This window comes from Arvicanthis niloticus, chromosome 1 (assembly GCF_011762505.2).
Source record: "Arvicanthis niloticus isolate mArvNil1 chromosome 1, mArvNil1.pat.X, whole genome shotgun sequence".
NCBI classification, from domain to species: Eukaryota; Metazoa; Chordata; class Mammalia; order Rodentia; family Muridae; genus Arvicanthis; species Arvicanthis niloticus.
Window position 1 is genome coordinate 94,228,890 of NC_047658.1, and position 17,149 is coordinate 94,246,038.

The window sequence follows — 17,149 nt, forward strand, 5'->3', positions numbered from 1 at the left end:
GTACTGAGCATATGTACTGACACAGCCCTGTAACCCCTACACCAGGGAGGTAGCTGGAGAACTGCCACAATCTGGAGGCCAGTGTAGTCTACATAGAGCATTTCAAGCTAGAAATGATGCGTAGTGAAACCCTGTCTCAAAACAAATGGAAAAGATGTATGTGGAAATGCTGGCGGTGAAGAATTGGGCCTCCCTAACATGAACATGACCCATGAGCAAACACTCCCTCCCCAAAAACTGAAAGAGAAGAAAGAAGAGAGAACACAGCTGGGAGAAGGCTCAGTGCAACAGTGCTGTTTGACAAACACGAGGACCTGATTGAGGACCTTAGCATCCACTTCAAAACTACGGGCACCACAGTGTGCTCCTGTAATCTCAGCACTGGGGAAGCGGGGGTGGGGGGGGTCTTTAAAAAATAGCTGGGAACTGGACAGAGCATTTGATGCTCTTGCAGAGCACCTGGGTTCAAGTCCTAGCACTTACAAAGTGGCTCACAACTGTCCTTCAGTCAGCTTCCAAGAGATCTGACTTCCTCTTCTGGTCTCCTTGAACACCAGGCATACTTGTAGTGAAAATACATACAGGTGAGCTAAACACCCAAACACATAAAATAATAGGGTGGAAATCAATTAAGTAGACCTAACTCAGACTCTGGTCTCCACACACAGGTAGACACTACATGTTACACAAAACGTAACGATGGCCTAAACAGTGCCCAGTAACAATTACTCTCAAAGTATTTACACTGTGTTAGGTATAAGAAGTAATGAAGAGAGGAGCCTGGGCATGGTGGCCTAGGACTAAAACCAACACTCAGAAGGCTAATGTGGGAGGATTCGGGGCCAACCTGGGCTACATCTTTAGTCTCTGTCTTGAACAACAACAACAAAATAAAACAAGGACAGGGACTGGGCACCCTCCAAGAAGCAGGCAGAGGGATACACCACAGTATTCTGGGAGCCCCCGAGCCGGTCTTTGTAATCTTCCTCGCTCCTGGGTGAGCGAGCTGAGGTCTGGCGCTTGCCTGTGGGGTGACAAGGCGAACATGCTGGGGTCTGGGGCTTGCCTGCCGGGTGAAACTGACTTGAGCAGAGCAGCTGCTCACTCTGGCTCCACCTTACTCAGGAAGTGGTTCTTCACCACACTGACCACATCCCCAGGTTGCCTTGGAAACATTCTATGGGGGCAGGAAAAGTTGGGGCACAGTCGCCCAGCAACAGGTGGCAGCCTCCCTTCCGCCTTCTTCTGAGGCCAGCCCTCCAGGGCCTTTCAGATAGCTGCACACACCCTCCCGGCATGCACTGGGAAGAAGGGCTCCGAAGACTGAGAAATCCAAGATTGACCCAAGGTGACAGGTGAGGTGAGGGGTGCAGAAGCAACTGCAAATGGGGGGCTGGGGGCAGAGATACGGGCAAATACCAACAAGGGGGGCAGACAGACCAGTGACTGGGCAGAGCTGGGCGAGTTGAGTAGGTGCCGGGCCACAGATCTGGTACAGCCAAAAAGCACAACAGGGCCAACAGCTGGGCCACCTCCAAGAAGAGTGGTAAGGTGGCTGGGAGAGTGGGTACATACTGAGGGGAGGGGCTAGAAGGGGATTCTCTCATTCCAAGTTGCTTCACTTGAGGCTGAGGCAAGACCTGAGAGCCCCAGACCTTTGATCTGTCATGGGGTGGGGGGTGGAGTGTGAAAGGGGGCTGGGAGGGGAAGTGAGGCCTGTGAATGTGCAGGGGAGCCTCAGCCAGCTCTGGCTTGTTCTCCGGCCTCCCCTGGTTTGCTCTTGTCCTCTCTAGGTCCCCTTTGCTTCTCTCTAGTTTTGTCACCCATGTTCAGTAAGCCAATTAGAAGAGCCGAATTGACAGCTGGGAAAGCAGAAATGGAAAACACAGTCAGTGCGGCCACACTCTAGAGAGAGGGGCAAAGAGATCCAGCAGCCCCTACTTCCTGTCTGTCTCTGAGGTTCTGAAGTGAAATTACAGTTTAAATAGAAGGCCAAAGATTTGCAGTCCCAGTGATATGCAGTCTAACCACTGTCTTAGCCTGTGAGATGGTCAAGTTGGTAGAACCGTATTGAATCTCTTTCCAGGACACGGGATAGCCTCTGACTGGTGCCCTTTCCTTCTCCCAGTGGAGACATTCCCTGGCTCACCTATTCTGAGTCCACCACTCTGTCTCCCAGATGCCTGTGACTCCTCAGCAGCCCTCGGGGCACACGGAGGGGCTCCCTGAGCCTACAACTGAGGCAGCAGTGTGGGTAGTAATCCCCTGCGGCCCCTGTATTCCCATCATGCTAGGCCTGGCCTCTCTCACAGCCTTCTTCATCATAACTACTGCTGTACTGGCCGAACGCCTATTCCGCCGCCCGCAACCAGACCCCAGGCAGCGCGCACCCACCCTAGTCTGGCGCCCTGGAGGAGAACTGTGGATTGAGCCCACAAGCAGCGCCCGGGAGCGCTCTGAGGACTGGTATGGCTCCTCCATGCCTCTGCTGATGGACAGAGCTCCAGATCCCCCGACCCCTGGGGGAACCTTGGAAGGCAGAGCAACTGCTCCACCAGCCGCTTCGACCCCACACTCTTCACCCAGCTCTTTAGTTCCTCAGATCCCACCAGAAGCCCCAGCCCAGAGCACCTTCTGGAGACCTCAGACCCAAGAGGAGAGGCCCCATGACACAGGCCTGGTGAGCTGGGTTGGGCCTGAGCCGATGCCAGAGGCTGGCCTCCAGGTTGGGAGCCCCAGGGCTTGGAGGCTGAGGCAAGGGAGCCTTGAGCCTGACTGGGGTCTTCAGCCTCGAGTCACCCTGGAGCAGATCTCAGCCTTCTGGAAGAGGGAAGGCCGGACCAGTGTGGGCTTCTGAATCTTCAGAACCTGTGGGACTAACACCCACCTCAGAGGGGCTACGGGGTTCGGCCTCAGTCTTAGGCCTGACCTTTGCACTGGTTAGGGCCTTTTGTGTGGAAATTTCTGTCTTCTGCACCTGACTGGGGGGCAGACAGAGTGTGGACAGCCTGCACTCCAAGGCTTGCCTGAAGTTCAACTTAGGTTAAAATGCCCAGGCTGTGACTCTGAGAATTAAAGGCAAGGCTAGTTGGCTATCTGCCAGAGGCTTCAAGATGGCACTTGAGGGTGCAAATGTACCTAAGACAGTCTATCAGAATGAAGAGGTCATGTATGGGATGGTGACCAACAGCCCAGAGCTGGTGGTTATGATTGTCAGTCATGTGGGCAGGAGATGGCAGAAATCTTGCTCTCCAGAGCCACAAACCCTATCTGCGTCCAGTCACTCTCTCCCACACTGTGAGGCCCTCCAGCAGAACACAGAAGACAAATGCAGGAGGAGTCTTCGATTCCACACATGCGGCTTTGGCCACATGGAATTTGCTGAGCCAAGCTGGAGAGGCTGTCTCTTGCCTGGAATTGGGGACATAGACTCAAAAGGGATCGGTAGCTCCTCTTCCCATGGGCTTACGGCTGCACGCATCCTGCAGTGCAGTTTTGTCATTCCATGTTGAGAAAAGCGTGGTCTAATGAGAACTGAGTTTGTTCCAATATGGGAATGAAGATTGTCCCAGAGAAGGGACGCTTCCCAAACAGCCTTTGCCATCTTTCCCTCCAGCTTGCTGGAGTGCTCTCGAGAGCCAGGTTTGCTGTGAGGCAGACTTACTTATAGTGATCCTTGCCATAGAAACGGAGTCCCAGATATCTGTGTGCCCGCCAGCTGACTTCTCCCTTAGAAGAGGGATTCACAGTGGGAAAGTTCTGGAGCTTCCAGTCTCTAGAAATCTGAGTTCCCAAACTTCAGTCAAGAATATGAAGATTTTGCCATATCAGTTTACCTTTTGTTTTATTATTTACTTTATATTTTTACTTAAATTGGTTCATTGTTTGCTTAATAAATTTGTTTTAAGGCGAATCTTTTTTGTATGACCTCTGTAAATGGAAAATCATTATTACCAGTATTACTTATTACTTGCCACAAGTAAAAAAAAAAAAAAAAAATGAAGTAAGCCAGGCATGCTAGTGCCTGCCTTAATCCTAGTACTCAGGAGGCTGAGGCAGGTGGATTTCTGTGAGTTCCAGGCTAACCAACACCACATTGAGACCTGACTCAAAAGGAATCAGAAACATGAAAATAAATACAGTGTAGACAATGGAGTCCTAAGGAGACAGTGCTGCTTACAGGAGACGTTGCCCTCAAACTCTGTTCCTTGTTAAAAAAAAAAAAAAAAGAGGATGAGCCAGAGGTGGTAGGACAAGCCTGAAATCTCAGCCCTCTGGAGAGTGAGGTGAGAGATCCCTAGTTCAAGGCCACCCTGGGCTACTTAGTAAGACCCTGTTAAAGGAAAGAAAGGAAGGAAGAAAAGGCATGAGGGACAGGGGACAGAAGGGAGAGGTTTTTGTTCTATCTCTGGCTCATGAGCTAGGGAACAGGCATTTCTCACCATCAGTTAATTACGTGTATCTGTCTGCCTGCGTGTTGGTTTGTGCATTCATTTAAAAAAGACAGAAGAACTTAACCAGAGCTGCAGCCCACTAGACGGCCGAGGGCTGTGGGCATGGCAAGATAAATTCAAGGATGGATATACACTATCTTCCTGACGACTTCCAATTGCTATCCTGAGAACCATCCTTAGAGTCTAAAACTGAGAACATGGACTACAGGGTACAACCAGCTCAATAGGGAGGAATGAATAACAGCATAGATTAACAGACACATTAGCTGGGGAGAAGGCACAGCCCTGGTGAGCAGCGGTGAGCAGCGGTGAGCAGTGGTGAGCAGTGGTGAGCAGTGGTGAGCAGTGGTGAGCAGTGGTGAGCAGTGGTGAGCATGCTCTAGCAGAAGATGTTTACCCTCATAACTGCCTATAATTCCAGTTCCAGAGGATCTGATGCCCTCTTCTGTCTCCATGAACGTCTGCACACATGTAGGGCATACACACATGCACACACACATATACACACATATGTACACACATGCACACACAAGCACATGCATGCACACACGGAGTTAATAAAGAAAAAGAACTCCAGCTCTGGAGAGAAAATCTGCTCCAGATCAGAGTTCTGGTCGCACTCCTCATCATTAGTGACCAGAGTTCACTGTTAGCGTCTTGCCATCGGAGTTCTGGGGTGGCAGAGTCTCTTGACACCTGGTGGGGCCGCCAAGCTCTCCCCCTACTACAAAGTGGCCTAGTTCAGCCCCAGCCCAGGCAAAGCTTCTTTTCCTCTTTCATATGTACAAACCAACACACAGACACACAGGCATATAAATATTTAAAATAAAACAAGTCTTTATAAATATAGATACTAACCTGGGTGGTGGTGCATATCTTTAATCCCGGCAGGGACGGGCAGATCTCTGAAGCCAGCCTGGTCTGCTGAGTGAGTTCCAGAACAATGAGAACCACACACAGAAAACCAGCCTGGCCGGGGGCGGCGGCGGGGGGGGGGGGGGAATGCATTTTACATTTTTCCTTTATTTCAAACATTTTATTTTTATTTTAAAAAGATTAATTAATTTATTTTTCATTTTCTGTGTGTGAGTCTCTTGTCTGAACATGTCTGGTGTCCACAGAGACCAGACAAGGTCACTAGATCTCCTAGAACAGGAGTTACTGATGGCTGAGAGCTGCCACATAGGTGCTGGGAACCGAACCCAGATTCTCTGAAGGAGCAGGCAGTACTCTCAACACTCCACCCCACCTTTGCCTCTGTGCTCCTGTTTTGAGGTAGCCTGGAACTCACAGTTCTCCTGTGTGCTGGGTGGGAGTAACAGGTGTGCCGGGAGCACCTTCTCCTCTTCCCCACTTTACTTTAGTTGTTAATTTTGATGGTTTTCTCTTGATGAGTCCCTCCTTAATGTCTTTAGGAACTAAAAGCACAATAAACACAGTAACACTGTGTCCTTACTGTGCCCTTCTCTGGCAGCTTTGCCCACTGGAATTCTAGGTCAAAGCTAAGCTTTTATGTTCACTCCCCTCTGTGAGACAGACATTCCTTAAGCTTTGTAATTAGGGGCTGTGAGCTCAGCTTCCAAGACCAAGCTTGAGGGCACCCTAATTTGGATCTTAAATATCTGGAGAAGATCAACGCTTACAGGCTTGGTCCTCAGGGTTGTTCTGTTGGGAGGTGAGAAAACCTTTCAAGACAGGGCCTCCTGTGAGTTTGCTGGGGATGTCCCTCAGGAGCCGTTAGTAACCTGGCCCATCCGGTCTCTCTCTACTGTATGGCTCCCAGCCTATAAGTGACTTTGCTCTGAGAGCATTCCTGCAGGATGTGTGGCTGCCTAAACGCAGGCAAACGCACCTACTATTTTCTCTCAGTGGAAACATTCCCTCCAGGAAACTAGAGTCTCCCATCTGGAACACCCACCCCTTTTCTCCCCCCATCTCCTACCCCCTGTCTCTCCATCCCCCAACTCCCTTCCTCCCACCCCTGCAAGATTGTATAATGTGTAATGAGAAATGTCAGAAGAGAAGACTTCCTTGGAGCTGCCAGCCGATGCTGCTGTGGCTCTCCCAGGTTAGCCCCCATGCTGAGGTGGGTGCTTCTTTGACTGCAGCTGATTTACTTAGGTCCACCCATGAGTATAAGCTCATGGGCTCACATGCTGGATCTGGGTGAGTAACTTGTCTGTTTGGTTGTATTCTGTATACTATCTGGGATGAACAGGCATTAGTTCACAAGTCTTCAGGAAAAGCCTGTGATTCAGACCAACTGATGAATGGATTGAAACCCACAGACCTGAGACAAGGTACGCACCTGTGTCTGCAGGTCCATCTAGGCAGGCCAGTCATCAGGCTGGGCGGAGAGGATAACATGAGCCTTTGGGTTGAAGTCTAGTTTGAGCGGCATAATGAAATTCCTTTTCAAAAGAGAAAAAACTGAACTGAAAGAATTTTTGTTTCGAGAGGACAGAGGAGTTCTGTTAGGGATTTCTCTGTTTCCACCACAGTGAATGCAGATTTACCAAGTAAAAGCCAGAGACAATTTTCAAGAGTGGGGGAGGTTCCAGGGGAGGAATATCAGTTTTTTGGGGGGGTTGTTTTCTTTTATTTTAATTTCTTTTTTAGATTTTTCTATTTTAGTTTGTGTATGGGAGTTTTGCCTGTATGTATGTATTTGTGCCAAATATGTTTACAGATGGTTGTGAGCTACCATGTGGGTACTGAGAACTAAACCTGATTTCTCTGCAAGAACAGAAAGCACTCTTACCTTCTGAGGTATCTCTGTAGCCCCAGTTGGTTTTTTAAGACAAAGTCATGTCATGTTAGCCCGGGCTAGTCTTTATAACTACCAGTCCTCCTGCCTTATTTTCCCAAATATTGAAATGACAGACAGACATGTAATATGTGGAAGTCAGAACTTACCATCAACTATTTTCCTAGAACACTCTCCATCTTATTACACACACACACACACACACACACACACACACACACCATGCATGTGAAGGTCAGAGGACAGCTTACAGGAGTTGGTTATCTCTTTCTACGGTGTAAGTCCTTGGAATTGGTCTCAGGTTATCAAGACTGGCAACAGGTGCCTTTACCCACTGATCCATCTCATTGGCCCTCTGTCAGGCCATGGACGTGTATCCTGGTTCTTAGTTGGCGTGGGACCCCCTAGACGGCAGGTGTTCGGCCACGACCCCAGAACCCAGGGCCCTGACACATGGTCTAGACTCCATTTTACCTGCACCCATCAGTCACGCAGGGCACAGGTGGAGGGCGTGATTAACAGGTCTCCACCCCGAGAGGTTTAAATCTAAAGGGGGGGGGGCGTAGCTAATTAAGTTATTCCCTCCACTTTTCCCCTCCCTATAAAAACCAGTTCCCCTGGCTTTTAGGGGGGACGCACCATCCAGACCCACCCACCACGCCATGAACAATAAAGCTTCTAAAATCCCTTTTGGAACCGGACTTTCTCACGTTATTGGAACCCACCGGCATGTGACCAGCGCAGCGCGTGCACCCTCCTCCTGCATGTGGGACCCAACCGCCGCGGGACTCCCCCTCAGGACTCCCGCGCAAGTTTTTTCCCACAGCCCTCTCCACTTATTTGGTTTTTAAGTCTTATTTTATGTATACTCGTCTTCTACCAGCACACATGTCTATGTACACCTGTGTGCAGTGCCCAAGGAAGCCAGAAGAGGGCGTCAGATTCCACTAGGATTCTCGTTAGGGATGCAGTGAACCACCTAGTAGATGCTAGAAATGGAACCTGGGTCCTCTGGAATAGCACCCTGTGCTCTCAATCACTGGGCCACCATCACTCTAGTCTAACCTTTGGTATTTGAGTGTGTTGAGCTCACAGTCTTCCTGCTGTCTTACCCACTGAGCCATCTCTCCAGCCTGGCATTAGATGTGTTGACTCCACTCTTGAAACCTCTTCCCTCAGCTTCTGTAACTCTATGATGCCTGTCTCTCCCCTCCTGTCTTCTTAGGGATCAGTCCTGACTAGCTCTTCTCTGTCTCCACACACTCTTCCAGGCAATTTTACCCTTAGCTTCAACTTCAACTGCCTTTTGCCTGAATGATCCCAGAGTTTCTACCTCCAGCTGCAGTAGACATGGTCCCCATAAATCTATTCTCTTATTATTCTGCAGGAACAACAGTATGCTTTGTAACAGGCTTCATAACCACCCAAAATAAAGGCCCCACTTCCCAGAATCCCTTGCAGCTAAGAATGGCTATGTAACTGTGCTAGAATCCAGACATGGTATGAAACATCACTGTTGAGGGCGATATCTTAGGGACAGCTGATCAGTTAGCTAGAAGGAACTGGAGGGTCTATGAAGCACCACACCAGTCCTGAATTACCTACCTAGTACTATTGCATGTTAAAAACCAACATTTTATTTTATATAAATCACTGCCACTGTGGGTGTTTGTAACCTAAAGTCAAACCTATGCCTTAACTAAACGCTTCATGTTCCTGTAGCCATATTTTCTCTTCTGTGAGGGACCATACCCTCAGGTCTCTCAAACTCAAGATTCCCCTAGATACACCTAGCCACTCCCTCACAATTATCTCAGGTACCCTACTACTCCTACAAACACTCAGGGAAGCTCTCTTCATGCCCCACCCCCAACCATCCCAAACGACCCATATTCTGCCCACTTCTGTCCCTACCGGCCTCCTGGGTTCTGGCTGTCTGTCAACCATGATTCCTGAGGTCATTCACAATTCACTGGACAGTACCGAGTTACCTTCCTGTCTCAGTTTTTCACATTGTATCTTGTGTTAGTCACTTGTCTGATTGCTGTGTCAAAACACCAGACAAAAACTACGTAAAGAAGGGAGGGTTTATTTTGGCTCCCAGTTTGAGGGTGTGGCCCCTCATGGAAGGGAAAGTGTGGCCACAGGAACATGAGGCAGCTGCTCACATTCAGTCTACAGTCAGTGTGGTATTTGAATGAGAGCTTCCATAGGCTCATGTGTTTGAATGTCTGGGTCCCAGTAGGTGGAGTGTTTGGGAAGGATTAGGAGGTGTGGCCTTGTTGGAGGAGATGTGTCATTAGGGTTGGCTGATAAGATTTTTAAAAGCCCAGGCCATTCCTAGTAGCTCTCTCTGCCTTGTGCCCGTGGATAAGATATAAGCTCTCAGCCTCTACTCCAGCGCCATGCCTACCTCCGTGCTCCTGCCATGCTGGTCATGGGCTCACCTCTGAAACTATAAGCAAGCTCCCAACTAAATGCTTTCTTTGCTGAGTTGCCTCAGTCATGGTGTCTCTCCTCACAGCAATAGAACACTGACTTAGACAACCAGGAAGCAGAGATCAATGGGAGTTGGTTCTCGGTTCACTTGTTTCTTTTGATTCAGTCCAGATGATACCCACAGCTAGGGTGAGTCTTCCTACCTCACTTAGCCCAATTCAAACTCCATTATAGACATGCCCAGATGTTTGACTTCTCGGTGCTTCTAGATCTTGTCAAGTGATCAGTGTTCACCGCCAAGTATCTAAAATGTTCATGCCCTAAACCTCAATAAACACGCTTCCCCCCTCTGTTTTTTTCTGGGGGGGGGGGATTGTTTGTTTGATTTTTGGTTTTTCGAGACAGGGTTTCTCTGTGTAGAACTGGCTATTAAAAAAAAAAAAACACTGTCTCTGTTTGTGTGAATCTGTGCATATGTGTGTAGCTGCAAATGCAGTGTGTAGATGTGTGTAGGCCAGAGGTGGATGTCGTGTCTTTTTTAAACCACCTTCCACCTTATTTTTTGAGACCAGGTCTCTCACTGAACCTAGAGCTCTCTGATTGGCTGGTTGGATGGCCAGAGAGCTCCTGGGACCCACCTGTCTCTGCCTACCCAGGGCTAGGGTTATTGGATGCACACCTTCATACCCAGCCTTTAGGTGAATGCTAGGGATCTGAACTCAGGTCCCCATGTGTGTACAGAAAGTACTTCACTGAGCATCTCCCAACCTTTCTCCTGCTTCTCACAATGTGTCCCAGTCTGGCCATCTTTGTCCCACGTGCCCGCTCAACGTTCCGATTCTTCTAGGAGAAGACAAAAATAGATTTTTAGCCGGGCAGTGGTGGTGCACACCTTTAATCCTAGCTCTTGGGAGGCAGAGACAGGCAGATTTCTGAGTTTGAGGGAAAACAAAAAACAAAACCCATAGATTATAGATTTTTAGGTAAAATAAGATAAAACAACAATTTATTAAATGTTTATAAATCTTTACCTCAAAGATCCAAATGAAATAAATCTTGGACATATGGATCATGTCTATCATCAATCAAAGGTCTGTTCCACACAAAGCTGAACAATTTGTGTTGAATGGCTTGATGCATGGATGTGCAGAGCCCCTTGTCTTGGCCTTTGGTGGTCAGAGTCGGGGCAGCCTCTCTCAAAACACTGCCCCCACGTTAGCACTATCCACATGTTGAAGCAGATGATTGTTCCTTGTGACAAGCTTTCTTGGTATTTCAAAGTGTCTCTACCAGCTAGGAGTCAGTAGCATCCTCTTAGCTGTGGCAGTGTGACACTGCCAAGTGTCCTCCTGACAGGGGAGGGAGCAGGAGCCACTGATCTAAGTGGGACATCTTGACCAATTCACACAACTTCCTGAATGGCATGCAATCTACTCAGATGCCAAGATAAGGAGGGTTCTGGAAATTATGATGACTGCAAAAATTTTAATAATAACATTGGTATTAGGGGAGTGAATTCAAGAAGAAATATTTTTCAACACATTTTATGATATAAAACAAAATGGTTTTAAATAATAAGAAATAGCTAGGCATGGTGACACATATCTTTGATCCCAGCACACAAGAAGCAGAGGTGGGCAGATTTCTGTGAGTTCAAGGCCAGCCTAGTATACAAATCTGCATAGTGAACTCCAGGCCAGCCAGAGTTACACAGTGAGACTCTGTCTCAAAAAAAAAAAAAAAAAGAAAGAAAGAAAGAAAAGAAAAGAAAAAAAAATCAGAGAAAATGGAAATGGGGCAAAACCAAACAGGAGTCTATTAAATGTAGAACAGGTTTGTTTTCCTTGCTCTCCCTGCCTGACAGGGTTTCCCTATGTAGCCCTGCCTGTCCTGGAACTCACTTTGTAGACCAGGCTAGCCTACTCAAACTCAGAGATCCACCTGGCTCTGCCTCTTGAGTGCTGGACCACCACTGTCAGCTTGGAGAAAAACTTTTGAGGCAGGAAAGATAGTTTGTTGTCTGTCTACACACTACATTTGTACATCTACACACTGCATTTGCAGCTACACACATGCACAAATTTACACAGAGACAGTGTTTTTTGTTTTTGTTTTTTAAATAGCCAGGTCTACACAGAGAAACCCTGTCTCCGAAAAACCAAAAATCAAACAAATTCCTCGAGAGCAAACTGGAATCATCTGCAATTTCACTCCTAGATGCTGGGACTCCAGCTTCAGGGCAGAATGGAGCCACCAGTAGCTGGATTTCTGCAGCCACCACAGTGAAGCCACAAAAACTCAGGAAGCAACAGATCACAGGCAATAAGAAGAGCAACAAGATTCCAGAACGGAAGTGAGCAGGTTTGTGAGGAGCTGCCCAGAGGACTTTCTGAGCTGGAGAGACAGGGCTGAGAGAGAACTGGCAGGCAGAGGCTTGGAGATGGTTCCCCAGAAGAGAGAGCCCAGCAGCCTGAAGCCCCAGTCCTTAGAGGATTTCTCTCAACTGCTCAGCAAGAAATCAACAAGCATGTCTGTGTGCATGAGAGCAAGCTACTCAAGGCCAGGGAAAGAGTCACCTGCTGGAACCAAACCAGTGCCAGGACTGACACAAAGCCAGGGCAGCTCCTGCCAGATTAGGCATACTCAGAGTTCTTGAAACTGGGTAAACATTCAGGGAGGCCTTGCCTCAGTGGTGGGCATGACTAACAGGAGACCAGATGTCTACTCCTTATCATAAAGATGTTCGTAATCATAAGGATTATGTGTAGGTCTGGTGTTTATCTGACAAGCAATATAAGATTAGCAGGCATAAGGAGGCAGGACGAAGAGACAATATAGAGTTGGGAGAAAATATTTGCAAGCAGCATTTGATAAGGGGTCAATATTTACAAAGCATAAGGCACTTAGGCAGAGGAGCTGAAGCCACACTCTCCTTTACACTGAATCTCATTTCCAACTGCAACAACGTGACTCACAGGAGCAGAAGGGAGAAGGGAGGACTCCTGGGCTGGGGGTTAGGGAGAGATGTGAGCTAAGGGTAGAAGATTAGAGTCAGACAGAAGTAAAAATTTAAAGTGATGGGTGGGTAGCTTAATTCAATCATTGGCATCGTGTACAATGTGGCAAAACAGAAAGATGAAAATTACAGAGATGAAGGAGGGGGTAGAGGTCCTGAGTCTGGCATAAAATTAGCCACAGAGATGATGTGTGTTTTCCCACAGGGGTCTCCAGTGAGATTGCTAAAAGCAACAAGCTAGCCTGATGGCATGGTGGTGGTGGAGCAGACAAATCATTGAGTTTGAGGCCAGCTTGCTCTTCCATAGTGGGTTTTGGGTCAGCCAGGCCTATACAGTGACACTTTGTCCAAAAACAAAACAGAACAGACAAACAAACATAAACCAAGCTAGAGACCAGTAAAATCATTCAGCTGCTAAGGACACTTGCCACCAAGCCTGATGATCTGAGTGTGACCCTGTGAGCTCATGAGGTGGAAAGTTGTGATTCTTTTTGAAATGACAACATTTGAATAATTATAACTTGGAGAATCATAAAACCCTATCTGTAGAGATACCACAATGAAACCCTCTCTCAGGGTCTCACGACTGAAGTGGATAGTGTACTTTCTTAAATCTCTCAGTCTCTGTCTCTGAGTCGCTGTCCCTCTGCTCTCTCCCTCTTCCTCTCAAAGCTCATGTTTAAACACAGAATTCATAATATTCCTTACTTTTTTTTTTGAGATAAGGTTTTACTATGTGGCCCTGGCTTGCCTCAAACTAATAGAGATCCCCCTGCCTCTGCCTCGTGATTGCTGGAACTAAAGATATGTACCATCATACCCACCCTCATCCCTTATCTCAATAAATTTGCTATCATAACTTCATTCTGACTTTTTATGAAAACTATTTCTGTGTTATAGTCAAGAATCCAGCTTGAGGGACTGGAGAGATGGCTCTGAAGTTAGGAGCACTGGGTACTTGTCCAGAGGACCTGGGTTCGGGTCCCAGCAACCACGTGGTTCCCTACTACTATCTGTAATTCCAGCTCCGGGGCATCTGACCTCTGACCTCCACAAGCACCCACATGCACATGACTTATATGCATACCCACATGCAAAACACGAGGTTTTTTTTTTTTTTTTTTAATACGTTGGCTTTGTTTTTAATTATTTTATGTTTATGGATGTTTTGTCTGCACATCTGTATGTGCACACATGTGTGTGCAAGGCACTGATCTTTTGGCCTCAGCCTCTTGCTACTCTACCATGCTGGGCCTGGGGCCACTCTGTAGGACTCCTGAACCTTTTAGCTGAAGCACTGGAGAAGGAGGCTGCTCCAGGCCCACCACACTGGAGCTGTATCATGATGATCTCCTCACCGGCTGCTCCCTGCAAGGGCTCTGCGAGTTTCCACTGGAACATGTTAAAGACAGCCCTCACCGTCAGAAGAAACCTGTGCAGGGGGTGGGTGCAAATTTACCAATTGTCCAGCGGTCAGATTTTCTAAAGTTCAGAATTTGGCCTCACAGAACTGAGCTGCTCAAGGCCTCAGAGAGCAGAGCTGAAATATTAGGAGCCGTCAAAATGGTCTATCACTCCAGACACCACAGGAACAAAGCCAGGAGATGCCGAAGCACTTGGAGATTTTTACTTCCTTGGAGAGCTAGTGGTAAGTAGTGTGTGTCCACGTCATCAACACGACAGTGAGATCTTTTTTTAAACGCAAAATGGTTTCCAGAAACATTTTGGCTTGCTAAGAGGTCTTGATGGTTTTAAATGTTTCCACCCTTCCTTGGCCTTGGCACATGACTGGAGTGCGTGGAAGCAATCTCCCTCAACTTAAGTTTGAGCTCTTGCTGTCCTTGAAGGAAGACCTCTCCGCTCTGGCCTAATGTAGCTTCAGTCAGTGGCTGGATTGAGCGGTGGGACAGGGTTGAATAGATGGCGGCAGCATAGGTGGGTGGGTAGGAGAGCAAACATATGTAGATGGGTGTGTTGATGGGCCAGCGCGTGGATGAGCTGGCGCTGAACCTGGGCTTTGCACATCACTAGGCTACCTTCGACAGCTGGATGGATGTCTGATGACAAGACTGGGCTGCAAGGAGGTGGAAGAATTCCCCTAGCTTTCTACTCTTTCCCGACCAAAGTTCTTTTGTTTTGTTCTTAGTTTTTTCCGAGACAGGGTCTGTGCAGCCCATTTTGACCTCCAAAATGTGATTCTCCTGCCTCTGTTTCTTGGGTACTGGGATTATAGGCTTGAGATACTAGTCCTATCCCTGGCTTTCTTCTCCTCTGAAAGAGTGTCTCAGTCTCCAGTCCAGGCTAAACCAGAACTGACTATAGACCTGACAGGCCTTGAACTGGCAATCTTCAGGCTCTGCCTGGTGAGTGCTGGGAACACAAGCAAGCTCCACCACCCCCAGCGCTGTCTGATACTTTGTATTCCTAGCCAACTGGCCTATTGTCTTTTTGAATCCCCAAGAGGGTGGAAATCAAGCCATGTGGTTGCATTGCCCTCTGGTGGTCATAAGGCCATTTCTATGAATTTCCCTGAACTGCTTTTCCATTGTTCTTCCGGACTCCACCCCAACCCGAGCTCAGACACAGGCTCCACGAGGACAAATCTCTCAATCCGTTTGCTCCTTGCTCTATGCACCTGGTGCACTGCAGCTCCTGGAATAGAGCCGAGTGGACACAGAAGGGGTGAGGAACCACTGTGTTGCTATGTGACCACCAGCAATGCTCTTAGCTTCCAAAGCCAGTTTCTTTGTGGGTAACATGGAGATGTTGACATGACACCCCTCCCCCATCATTAAGTGAGGGATGGGACCTATACGTCTGGGACTAGAGAACTCAGTCCCTGCTTCTTCCCTTCTCTTCCTCCATGAGCACCGATGATGTCACAGAGGATGGCAGTAGTCACCTTCACTTAACAAGTCAATTCGGCCATTTGTCAAATGGCTTTCACACTGGACATGGGGTAACCTTGAGAAGTGCTCTCTAGTCCTGGACCCAGGCTGAATGGGAAACCAACCATCAAGTGGAAGGGAAGACTCCTATTCCGCCATGTGTTCCCTCCATACACACCCCCAAGCCATACCTAGCCTTCCTCTGCCCCCTGAGCCCTCCCTCCAAAAGATTCTAGCCTCTACCCCAGCAGTTCTCAACCTGTGGGTTATGACCTCTTTGGGGTTTGAACAACAGGTTCACAGGGGTCCCACATCCGATATCCTGCATAGATTCATAACAGTAGTAAAATTACAGGTAGGAAGTAGCAATGAAAATACTTTTATGGTTGGGGGTCACCACAACATGGGCAACTGCATTAAAGAAATGTGAAGGTTGAGGACCACTGCTCTACCCACACTGGTGCCTGCTCTGCTGGCAAGACCCACATCAAGCCTTCCCAGGCAGCTTCCTTCCAACTCCTGCAGCCACCCTGCTCCTCTCCAAATGCATCCTCCTTCAGAGGGCTGAATCTGCATTGAAAATGGGCTTAGGTTATTTTCCAGCTCGAATCCAATTGTTCTTGGGACAGAGTCCAAATCCTCTGACTACCGTTTTGTGGTCTGGAGCCAGCCCATCCCTAGTCATCTTGTTTTCCAGGGCCCAGCTTCAACCATTTCAGCAACAATGCAAGCCATTACCTTCCTCTGGGCCTCTGCCCATGCTGTTGCCTCTGCCCGGAAACCGTCTTCTCTGCTGCATGGAGAGCGTGTGCTGCTTTGGCTGGCCTGGAGTCTATGTGCTTCCCTCTGGTAATAGAATCCCTTCCCAGTTCACAGACTTCAGAGAATCCTGGAAGGGCCGACCCATTTCTGAGTTCAAAATTGAGCTTACAATTCAGCCTGACAGCGTCCCTTAAAAAAATAATTGCAGGACAATCCAGGCACAGTGGCTTATGCTGGTATCCCAACACTTGGGAGGTGAAGGTTTAGGGGTTAGTAGCTCACAGGCAGCCTTGGCTACACAGTGAGTTCCAGGCCAGCCTAGACTCCATGAGCTAATGAGACCTTGCATCAAAAGGCAATAACAAAACAGCAATTCTGCGGAAGAGACATGTGCAGGGTGCAGTGTGCTCCTACTGGATGCAGTCCAAGCCCCCTCGCTCTGCTCCGGCCTCACCCACTAATTTTAGATTCTGGAGCAAGAGTTGGCTCTCCTTAAACTCATTTCTCTGCTGTCCCTCTCAGGCTCCGATACCACCCACAATTCTAGATTTAGGACTTCCTGGTTACCAGAGCCTCCCATCACTTGGGGCTCACATTTCCTGGACCTGTACCTGTACCTGGCAGTGCCCAGTTCTTCAAAGACTTGGTTCTCCCTCTTCAGAAGTAAGGAGCTGGACCAAAGGTCTCTGGAATTGGACCACTTAGCTAAGAGCATCCATGCTGCCCCTGGAGGAAGGACTGGACCAGGAGGGGGTGAGAGACAGTAGGTGCTATCCCATGTGGCACATCCAGGCTGTGTCCATGGGAACCACCCCCTTGGTTC

The 17,149-nt window shown here is 48.3% G+C and overlaps 1 protein-coding gene across 3 annotated transcripts; it reads left to right on the forward strand.

The window, feature by feature from the left end:
• The first annotated feature begins 1,199 nt into the window (after window positions 1–1,199).
• On the forward strand, window positions 1,200–3,913 carry C1H16orf54 (chromosome 1 C16orf54 homolog). 3 transcript variants are annotated; one of them, XM_034515458.2, is made up of 2 exons: window positions 1,200–1,355; window positions 2,087–3,913. In XM_034515458.2, exon 2 carries the CDS (start codon window positions 2,180–2,182, stop codon window positions 2,855–2,857), a length of 678 nt encoding a protein of 225 aa, XP_034371349.1. In that variant the 5' UTR covers window positions 1,200–1,355; window positions 2,087–2,179; the 3' UTR covers window positions 2,858–3,913. The 3 variants fall into 3 exon arrangements, with proteins under 3 accessions (XP_034371349.1, XP_076799021.1, XP_076799026.1); XM_076942906.1 differs by having other exon boundaries at window positions 1,226–1,355; window positions 1,815–3,913; XM_076942911.1 differs by having other exon boundaries at window positions 1,252–1,355; window positions 2,129–3,913.
• The last annotated feature ends 13,236 nt before the right edge of the window (window positions 3,914–17,149 follow it).